The sequence below is a fragment of the Malaya genurostris genome, chromosome 3 (assembly GCF_030247185.1).
Source record: "Malaya genurostris strain Urasoe2022 chromosome 3, Malgen_1.1, whole genome shotgun sequence".
Classification (NCBI taxonomy): domain Eukaryota; kingdom Metazoa; phylum Arthropoda; class Insecta; order Diptera; family Culicidae; genus Malaya; species Malaya genurostris.
The window spans coordinates 221,730,308-221,741,611 of NC_080572.1; the positions used below are offsets into that span (position 1 = coordinate 221,730,308).

The 11,304-nt window shown below is 38.9% G+C and overlaps 2 protein-coding genes across 2 annotated transcripts; one reads left to right on the top strand and one right to left on the bottom strand.

The window, feature by feature from the left end:
- Positions 1-234: 234 nt before the first annotated feature.
- On the bottom strand, positions 235-3,083 carry LOC131437611 (acetylcholinesterase-like). The gene is made up of 4 exons (XM_058607074.1): positions 2,536-3,083; positions 1,777-2,144; positions 660-1,640; positions 235-598 (listed from the first exon to the last, which is right to left on the bottom strand). The coding sequence occupies exons 1-4, from the start codon at positions 2,605-2,607 to the stop codon at positions 304-306; spliced, it is 1,716 nt and encodes a 571-aa protein (XP_058463057.1). The 5' UTR covers positions 2,608-3,083; the 3' UTR covers positions 235-303.
- Positions 3,084-4,599: 1,516 nt separating this feature from the next.
- On the top strand, positions 4,600-11,304 carry LOC131437615 (ester hydrolase C11orf54 homolog). Its single transcript, XM_058607085.1, has 3 exons — positions 4,600-4,795; positions 10,299-10,397; positions 10,466-11,304. Exons 1-3 carry the CDS (start codon positions 4,717-4,719, stop codon positions 11,254-11,256), a joined length of 969 nt encoding a protein of 322 aa, XP_058463068.1. The 5' UTR covers positions 4,600-4,716; the 3' UTR covers positions 11,257-11,304.

An 11,304-nucleotide genomic window follows, 5' to 3' on the forward strand; every position in this document is an offset into this window, starting at 1 on the left:
TGTATATGTTTTTGCAAGTAACAAAAGATATTTTCGGACTGCTATCGAATTTTCTTTAGATTCCACTTTCGGTTTCAGATAACTGAGTGCTGAGGAAATAACATCGTAAACCGTCTATTGTTGACCACACAAAAAGAGTACGTTGTCTTCAAAACTATTTCAATTTATGGGTATTATTATAGGGGTATTACGAACAAAAAAATTACTTGTTTTTATAAAAGAGTCAAGGAAAGCTTTTTTTGAAAATCGATCATTTTATTTATTTGGAATACGGAACATCAAATTGCTATTTAAATTTTAAAGTTACAAGAAATCCACGCTGTATCTCTTATAAACTCCTCTCCAGAAGTCTATTCTTTGCTTGTCCGGATTCCTAATCATCTTTGGATTCGCACATATATCTAGACAGTCAAGCTCGACCGCTTCCTTGGAGATTGGATCGACGTTTACTACAGGATTCCAGCGGAAGGGTAACGTTGAATCATTAACCGGAGTGGGATTTCCAAACTTGGCAAAGTTGGTCCACATGCGGCACATGTAGTAGCGAACGCGGGCCTCAGCAGAATCTGGAGTCACTTCAACAGGTGCCATGCGGAAACTAAAACCAAAGAACGTTATATAAAGAATTTCAATCGAAAACGCAAAACGGCGTATCATACAGGAAAAGATAGGCTAATTCGTCGGCATGACATGCTCCCGGAACATCGAGTTGAAGTAACTTTTTGAACATATTCATGGTGCCATCGAAGCTAAAATTGTAATAATATAACGGTGATTGTTGTTGGTATTTTGCATGTAATTCCACACAAATATTTGTAAGGATGTCAAAATAGTAGTCGCTCATTAGATCGGCCAGTTGAGGAAGAGTATCCATGCTAACGGACTTATCTCCGAAATAGAACTTTTTTATTTGTACACCGAGTTCTCGTCTAGCTGTCGTGTGTGCGTTTACGGTTTGAGGAATAAGTCGTGCAATGTCTTTGTCATAAACCTCCATCTTTTTGACTGCATCCAATAGCATAATCGTGCCTTCTCGATTATTCAGTCCTATCATTAATGGAATGTCAGATAGGCTGTTAGGAGTTTTCATTGTTTCGATAGGAGATCTGGTCACAATGGCATCAGTTGCCGTTGCGCTCTCTACTACCGGCTTGAATGGCATCGGTAATCCACGACTTTTTTCTTCTTCTGTCATCACTCCCATCATTCGCCCAATAACATCCGCAGTGGAAGCCGTCATTAGGGTCTCGTAGAAGTCGGCATCACTGTTGCCAGGACATCCAATCAATTTGGCCAGCGTTCTTGCCTTTTCTTCCGGATCCAGTTGCATCACCCACTCCATGATGCTACATCCACTCTGACAGATGGCTTTGTGGAAATACTGTCTTGAATTAGGAGACAGGAGATGCAAATGCACCGACGCCGCACCAGCACTCTCTCCAAAAAGTGTTACATTGGAAGGATCTCCGCCAAATTTAGCTATATTCTGGTTCACCCATTTCAAAGCCATCAACTGGTCCTTTAGGCCAGCATTTCCTTCTATACCTTGGCTGGGAAGATACAGAAACCCGAGCGGTCCGAGACGATAGTTGAGTGTTACTGTTACGACGCCCTCCTGTAACAGATATTCAGGTGAATAACTGAAATGAAGAAAGAAACCACTGGTGAACTTTCGTTCTTGCAGCAATAATGTACTGCAAACTAAGAGCAATTGAAATAATCTTGAAGACGTTTCTAAGCTATTTTTTTCAACTCGATTAACTTATGAAAACATACCAGTCGCTATTTCCACTGCCATACATGAAACCACCACCATGAATAAATACCATTACTGGACGCAATTTGCCATCACCTTCCAACTCAGGTGTGTATACATTTAGAAACAGGCAATTTTCCGAACCCTCGACTTCTTGGGTAAAAATGTTTTTACTAAAGCACACATTTCGTTCAACACTGCAGTCTAATAACGGTGTTGGAAACTTATCCAACGGCTGAGGTGCCTTGTATCGCAAATCCCCGACGGGTGGTTTTGCGTATGGAATCCCTCGGAAGGCGAACGAATCATTTCCGTTGGGTAGCTTTATCCGTACACCAGAAACGGTGCCCTGACAGACTTTGATGTTGACACGATTAGATGCATTTACCTGCAATAAGGAAATTATGAATGTCAATATTTCCACGTGTTGTCCACAATGTAACTGAAATAATCTAGTTCTTGTTTGAAGATATTACAAATTATCATAAATTCCAAACATATTAGTATAATAAGTATAACACTTCTCAGTCACGTTTCCTAATGCTAGATAGCACGTTTTACATTTCAAGCTCGGTGTTACAGCCAAACTCTAGGTCTTTACTGATACCAAACTTAAGCATTCATCCACAGTACAAATTTAAATTCCAAGCCGTTCGTCAGTATAACATTTCGACATCTAATCAAAAAACCTTTCGTTTACTCTACAAGTATTCATAACTACTTCAAGCATAATGATGAATAATCAGGATTATAGTACAATCAATCGCATATATACTTACCGATTCACAGCGCAACCCACACTCGCTAAGCCGCAGTAATTTTCTTTTCAACAGTCTTGAACAGTAGAACATTGTAAAACTAATGATAAAATTTTATGGCAACGGTAGGATTTTCACCTTAACACGAAATTTCAATTTACTGACTGACAGCAACTTTCCGTTCTGATGAGAAAATACACAGCTGATGATTGCCTTTCAGATGATTACTCATATCATCACAGATTTGCAACTACTGCTGTGACTGTTGCGCTACGCGAAGGTCAAACTAGACTAGAGATGGGTGAAATAGTTCGTTTTAGAGAACCGCTCAGAGCTTGATAGCTCTAATAACTCTGTGATATTCTATATACATAAGTGTTCAATAGATGAAACGTAAAACATGAAACATGATGAATCGACCTAAGTTGGCTCAAAACTGTTTCAATTGGTAACTTATGTTACTCGATGTCCAGACAAACTTTCACGTTTTGATTCAAGTTTGAAAGAAAAGGTAAATTCCATTATGAATGATATAAACGTTTGAAGTCAAAAGTCAGATGAGTGCAACTTTTTTTTTTCGAAAATCCGTTTCAATGTTTTTGTATGCGAAAACCGGATAAAAGTATTGAGAGCAAAAACCGGACTCGAATTTTGCAATGCACGAATCGTTTAAAAACACTTTTTGGCAACAATCGAACAACAAAAGTTTGAATGTAAAAACCGGACAAAAACCTACGCGGTTCTTCCAAGCGGTTTTCATCCGGTTTTAGTATTCAAACCTATTAACGGCTGCCGCTGTGAACGAGACATGGTTTGCTTGTTTGTTATGGGCAAACGCGATCTTTGCTGCGGCAGTCGGTGAAAACTTCAAATGCAAAATATTGTTTTAGAAGAATGGGTTCAGTTTTTTGGTGCGGTTCTTGCAAAAAAAAGTCGTTTTCAAACGATTCTTGCGTTGCAAAATCCGAGTCCGGTTTTTGTTCTCAATGTTTTTAATCGGTTTTCGCATTCAAGAATACTTAAACGGGCTTTCTAAACTAAGTTGCACTTATCCGATTATTGTTTTCAGCCGTTCATATGAGAAAGGTAACATTACACCACAAGATGGATTCAAACTGATACTTAAGTTTTTCTCCACACTCGAAAGTTTACACGACGCAACTAAATGAACATCCAAAGTAACTTCTGGAATACATTGCTCAATTAGTTCTAAGTAGAGTGCCTGTAATATCAGAGTGACGACAACTCAACTGCAATGTTGGTAACAACTCAAAACGTGAAATAAGAAATTATGGCAGTTTCGTAAGCTTTACATGTTTTTGACAGGTCGTTTGCTTGTTTGCAACGATACTGCTTGTTCCCAACGAACAGTTGTGGTCACTTTGATATTACAGGCACTCTAGTTCTATGATTCAATGCACATTTTTTATTAGTGCTACAGCGAACATAACTTAAGAGTTAAATTTTAGTTGTACTTCGTGAACATTTATGAAGAAAATTTAAAAAAAACAAAATTACATGTGTGAAGATCAAACAGGACAAAAACTATTCGTTGTGTAGTTCCCACGTCAACAGTCAACAACCCCATACTTGTAATTTTTTGTACCTATTCAATCAAATTGATAAATAAATCACACAATAATTCCAACAGTCATTTAGATTACGGTCCTGAAACCAATACCGAGAGGGCAGTGGAATTTAATCTTTGTTTACTATAGACACGAAGGCAACCATGAATGCAGTGGGAAAGGATCAAATGAATAGTTGTGTGAATGATATCGCACATGCGCAAACATTTCGATAGCATATCACAAATTCAATAATACAGACATCCCAGCAATGGATTCGGTTTATTTATCTCTCTGATAAATCTCAAGCGCAAGACAATCAAACATGTCATCTCAGTAACTGTACGAGCACATTGCAACCCCTTTTCGAGTGATCAGCTGATAACAGATTGATAGTGAAGTTGAGTTTGTTTGCGGTTGATATAAGAAAATATTTACAAACTCTCAGAAACGCGCAAACCGGACAGAATTTGCCAACTAACACACCACAAGCCGCAGTGTGGATTACGTTACGTTACGACCACAACCATCTCCCCGAACGAGTAGTCCAGACAGGTTAAAAGTGACTTTCAACTCAGTCTGACTTGGTTTGGCTCAGTGAGTGCATCGCCTCTAATACGCAAATCCGACCGATATGGCCAGTATCGACACTACGATATTACCGTTCGAGGAAAAACGCCTGCACACGCCGCCGTTGGATGAGGTTCGAAATGGTAAAGTTTAGTTCAGTGGTTAGAATAAACTTTGTTCCAGTGCTGAAAATTAGTGCAAGAAGAAAGGTTTTTAGTCAAGTTTCAATTTCCGGAAATATTAATAAAGTTTCGATGTCCACAAAACGTGATATCTTGTGTACAAGAGAACGTCACTGTTAACTTACAGTATCCTAAGTAGACAGTTATGTTAACCAGATTTCATGTTACGACATACGCGAATCATAACGAAAGTTTTCGTTCCGTGGTTTTGACAATAAAATTTAATTTAAAATAAGTTTGCCGTTACGTATCTGTAACAAACTCAACATAACCATATCGACTTGTTGAGCAAGTGTCCAAATCGCATATTGATAACTATCTTTAAACCCCTAAAACACTCGACCACATGAATCGGTTTATGACACAGATGAGCTTGTTTCGTTCGATTTCTCTCGTGAGGAAATGCTCATGACCTTCATTATTATAGTGAAAGAGCAACGCTAGAAGAATTGAAGTAATTTCAACCATCGCAGTCCAACTCAAATTAAACAGATTCCAAATAGATATCAAGTTTATAAATCTCCTATTTCATGTACATTTCATCTAAGTTGATGTTTCAAATACGTTTTCAAAGCGGTAAATGTAGCTACCAACATTTCCTCACCGTCCGGCAAACTCTAATTCGTCGTCACCGATATTTTTTATTTTCACTGAAGTCGGTATGTAATTCCATTGGCTGTGCCGGAACGGGAACAGCACGGAAACGGAACGGAAGGGTTCCGATATAAAAAGAACACTGACGGCGCACTGAAGGCACTTTCACTGAACCGTCACGAAACTGAAATATGTGAATAGTCCTTAAATCATATGAGAATTCGATCGGAATAAAGGACTATTCACACATTTCAGTTCCGTGACGGTTCAGTGAAGTGCCTTCAATGCGCCGTCAGTGTTCTTTTTTTGTTGGAACCCTTCCGTTCCGTATCCGTGCTGTTTCCGTTCCTGCACAGCAAATGCAGTGACATACCGACTTCAGTGAAAATAAAAAAATATCGGTGACAACGAATTTGAATTTGCCGAACGGACGCTACACTCTCATTGAAGATAACTCAAAATTGAGTGACACATCACTCAAATTCATAAAAAGTGCACGTACTCTAAACTTGAGTTACCACCTATCTACTCATTTTTGCGTTAAGGGACGAAATTGTCAAAACTTGAGTAATTTTTACCCAAAATAAGAAAACAAATATTTTGTTCAAAATTTGAGTAAATTCAACTCAAAATTTGAGTTCCTTGCTCTCAAAATGAAAAATTTTTCTTCGTTAATTTTCGTATACAAAGTTATTCTTCTTGCTTTTGAATGCGCAAAATAGTGATTCAAAACCGTTTCCTTTTGAACGGTTTGGAGTAAAAATTGAATTATTTTGATATCCTTATGTTGCGCTTTTCACTAAGCATAATTGAAACCACAAAACATCAATGATTGACGTTGATTCATGTTTTCAAAACCGGATCTAGAAACGGCAATGGAAAACGACGTATTCTTGCATTCTTTGTTTCGATAAGAGAATGAAAACGCACTAAACTGCAAGAAGTGTTTTTTTCACTCAAATGTTTGAAAACTCAACGCTCACTCTAATGTATGAATAAATGCGAGAGAACTCATGACAACGAGTTTATTTTACTCAAATCCATACTCAAATTTTAACATATTGTTCCAGTTTATGAATTTGAGTAATCGCAACTCAAACCATGAGTTATGTTCAAAGAGCGCGTACGCTACGGACGATGAGCTGCACTAAAATGGCACTGTGCCGGATAGGTGTGAATGCGCGCTTAGAAAACGAATGAAATAATATCAGTATCCGTGCACGGTGTCGTGCCGGCACTGAACCGGACCGGATATATGTGAATAGACCTTTAAACAAAAATAAACTTGTCATTTTAACCAACAGCAAAACAAAAATCTAGCGTAATGTGAATGTTGCACCAGAAAACTGTGGCTCATGCGAAAGCGGCACCCAAATCGTGGTGAAACATTTTGTCGATCGTGGTGACATATGCAAGTGTTCGCCACGCTGATTGAGCAAATTTTACACAAGGTTCATATGTGAGCCCACAGATAACAGATATACAGGCTTACATATGAACTGTGTGTAAAATTTGTTCAATCAGCGTGGCGAACACTTGCAGATGTCACCACGATCAACACAACGTGCACCACGATTTGGGTGGCGCTTTCACATGAACCACAATTTTGGGTGCAATATTTACTTCACGCTAGATTTTTGTTTTGTTGTTGGTTAAAATGAAAAGTTTATTTTTGTTTTATTCCGATCGAATTCTCGTGTGATTTATGCGACATAGAAATAAAATTGTCTTTAACACTTAGGGAAATCGTGTGATAAGTGTTAGAATGATTGTAGTTGGAATATTTCTATAACAGGCAGGAGGATTTTGTTATCGTTCCGGAACGCAGTGGAACGCTTTGAAAGATCGCGAGGAACATTCGAGTAGGTGGCAGTAGTGTTTCCAACGTATAGCAAATTTGAAATTTACACAGGGTTTTGAAAAATTTTGTTCGAGCCTGTATATCTGTTATCTGTGGTGGGCCTGTATATCTGTTATCTGTGAACGAGCATTGGGTTACTTTCGTTCCATTTTAACAGTTCGGCTGAAAAGTTCGTATCGTTTAATAGAAACACACATTTTTTTGCCAAAATTCGTTTTTATTATTCAACATAATTGCCATCAGAGGCGATACAGCGATTATAGCGATCTTCCAACTTTTCGATACCATTTTTGTAGTACGATTTGTCCTTTGCCTCAAAATAGGCCTCAGTTTCAGCGATTACTTCTTCATTGCTTCTAAATTTTTTACCAGCGAGCATTCTGTTGAGGTCTAAGAACAGGAAAGAGTCACTGGGGGCCAAATCTGGAGAATACGGTGGATGAGAGAGCAATTCGAAGCCCAATTCGTTCAATTTCAGCATAGTTTTCATCGACTTGTGACACGGTGCATTGTCTTGATGAAACAAAACTTTTTTCTTCTTCAAATGAGACCGTTTTTTGAAATTTCGTCCTTCAAACGCTCTAATAACGCTATATAATAGTCACTATTGATGGTTTTTCCCTTTTCAAGGTAGTCGATGAAAATTATACCATGCGAATCCCAAAATACAGACGCCATAACCTTACCGGCCGATTGTTGAGTCTTTCCACGCTTTGGGTTCGGTTCATCGCGTGCAGTCCACTCAGCTGACTGTCGATTGGACTCCGGAGTGAAGTGATGGAGCCATGTTTCGTCCATTGTTATATATCGACGAAAAAAATCGGTTTTATTTCGATATAACAGCTCCAAACACTGCTCAGATTCATCAATTCGTTGTTGTTTTTGATCGATTGTGAGCTCACGCGGCACCCATTTTGCACAAAGCTTTCTCATATCCAAATATTCGTGAATAATATGTCCAACACGTTCCTTTGATATCTTTAGGGTGTCAGCTATCTCGATCAACTTCACTTTACGGTCATTGAAAATCATTTTGTGGATTTTTTTCACGTTTTCATCGGTAACAGCCTCTTTTGGACGTCCACTGCGTTCATCGTCTTCGGTGCTCATATGACCAGTACGAAATTTTGCAAACCACTTACGAATTGTTGCTTCGCCCGGTGCAGAGTCTGGATAACACTCATCAAGCCATTTTTTGGTATCGGCGGCACATTTTTTCATCAAAAAGTAGTGTTTCATCAACACACGAAATTCCTTTTTTTCCATTTTTTTCACAATAACAAAAGTAGCTTCACTCAAAATGCAATATCTCACAAACTAATAATCAGACAGCTGTCAAATTTATACACGTATCTTTTGAAGGTTAGTACTAACTGAAAATGGTATGGATTTAATTCTAGTGGCGCCCTCTCATAGAAACGATACGAACTTTTCAGCCGATCTGTTAGATGTAAAATAAAATAGCCCTTCATTATAATGAACAGTGTTGTGACTAACCTAGAAGTTTATTATTATCAAGACTACTTCATGACAGTCGTTATGCCACCAGTGATAAGTTACAAACTTATCACTTGATTATATTGAATTGTTTGGAAACACTGACGAACTTTCGTACTCAGACCCACACTGTCAGTTGAGAATGAATGCCGAATCAAATCCGAGTAGGCGAAAAATTTTCATTCAGAATTCCATGTGGAATTCAGTATGAAAACTGAATCAATGCAAACTTCAGTGCAACAACCAATGCCGAATGAATTTAGCCTCCAATATGTCAGAACTACCCACATTATCAGATCCGAAGGTATTCCAAACCGGCGAGAAATTTTCACTCGGAATTGTAAATGGAAATCATAATGAATTCCGAATGAATTCCCACTCCAGTGCAACAACCGATTCCGAATGAATTTCGCCTCCAACCGGTTGATTCGGAAATCTGTCGGAATTGAGTGAGAAGATGCGGACTAAATTGTCAATTCGTTTTTTCTTATTCTTTCCCGATTTAAATGATTTTCCGATATATCATTTGACATTCTCATGAATCAATTATGTTAACAAAATTATAGCATTCGAATGTTTTTATGTTGAATGTTGCGAGAATAGAGACAGCCAAACGCAAAACAAATGTTTGCTCCAGAAATATTTAATGTCATTAAAGTAAATGTAGAAGTAAAACGCGTTTTCATTGTGCTGACTAGATATTTCTGCAATATAATTAGCTAGTTCAATTTCATATTGCGTATAGACTATTTTTGGATAGTTTGGAGTTTCCTGATAGTTTCCTGATGAAAATAAACCAATCTCATTTGCAGTTGTAGTTGGTAATGAATAAAGCTGTCACAAAGCTTAATGGGCGAACACTTTTCATTTTAATTTCCATGTGGATTCATTATTCCAAATTTGCAATCAATGCGGATCCCTGGTTGCAAATTAAATTTTAAAGGTTTTGTTCATCGATAGCCAATACTTTCTTCATCTTTCTAGCAATTCACGGATACACTTTCTGAAAAATTGGACTAGTTTGGCGGCAATCCACAAATTGATTAATTTTTCAGGCTTATTATAATTGGAGAAGTGTTAGTCAGCCAGGCCATACTGCATCGACCAGCGATGTGCGAGATTTATAGTGTTGTGTCCTAAAATTACTTTGTCGTTTTTATCGATTTATTGTGACCGTTTTGCATCAATTGTTGTCGATAGAACCGGTAATCGACGTTTCTTGGCTTCAACTAATACGACACCCAATTGCCTACCTTTTGAATCATTTTTATTGATTCTAAACGTTGGCAAATGGCTGACTCGGAGTAATTCCGAATAATTTTGCAAGTTCTTCTTGCGTTTGCGACGGGTTTTAATCAAGCAATTCCTCCAATTTTTCTTTGGTGGCGCTACGACTCGTTAGATTAGCTAGAGCATGCTCACTTTACTCTTCCACCAAAATTCGATAACTTTCGGCGGCTGTTTTCTTCAAGTAATAATCCAAATAATCATACAACTTTTTCTTTGTCTCAGTTGTTGCAAACGGGCTGAAATCCAATTTCGCAACGGTCCATGTCGAGGTGGTGGACTGCCCAAATCTCATGGAGGATCCGTTTCATCTGGCTGGTCAAGGTACAAACTACGCTATTGGATTATTCCTATTCCACATTCCTTAACTTCTAATCGCTATTCTCATCTAGGTCTAAACGGCAGTCCAACGCTCGTTGAATTGGGCGGTCCACCGTACCTACTTCCACATGTGGATTATACCAAATTGTACGATCTGGTGTCCGTTTCTCAGCGAGCCCTGAACGACACCAAAAAGGAGTTTCTGGCGATCGGTGCCGGTGCAGGTCCGTATCCGCTCGTAGATTCCAACTGCGAAGGAATGTTCAATCTGAGAGTGCACGCCAACGGTCACGTTACAAGTGAGAGTCATCTGGCTCGAGTCAATCCGGATCGAAAGAAAGCTGTGCTACAGAAAATCCCGAGTAGTGAAACGAGGTGTGCCCTGCTGGGAAATATCTTCCTCTCGGAAGGTAAACCGGGAAAAGTGCTGAAGGTTAGCTGCAAGAAACGTACCGGAAATAAGGACTTCATCGCAAGCATTAGAACTGCACTGGAACAACACTACGGTGAACGCACGGTTGGAATGGGAGGAGTATTCCTGTTGAAGAAAGGCAAAGCGAAACAGCACGTAATGTCTCCGTTCTCGGAAACTGCCATCAACACGGAAGACGAGTTGAACAAATGGCTTAACTTTTTCGACATGTCCGCCACGTTGATTGCGGTCGGTACGCTGGTAACGAACGAGTGCGATCTTGATCTACGGTTGCAACATTTCCATAGCTTTTCGCGACACGGCGAGGGAGGTCATTACCATATCGATACCACACCGGACATAGTTGAGTACGAGGGTTACTTCAACATAGGAGAAAAAATTGTTAGGGTAGATAAACCGACCAACACGCACAAATTCGGACGAGATTGATATTCAGGGTTGGATCAGTAAAATCATACAATTTTTTTTTTGTTGAAA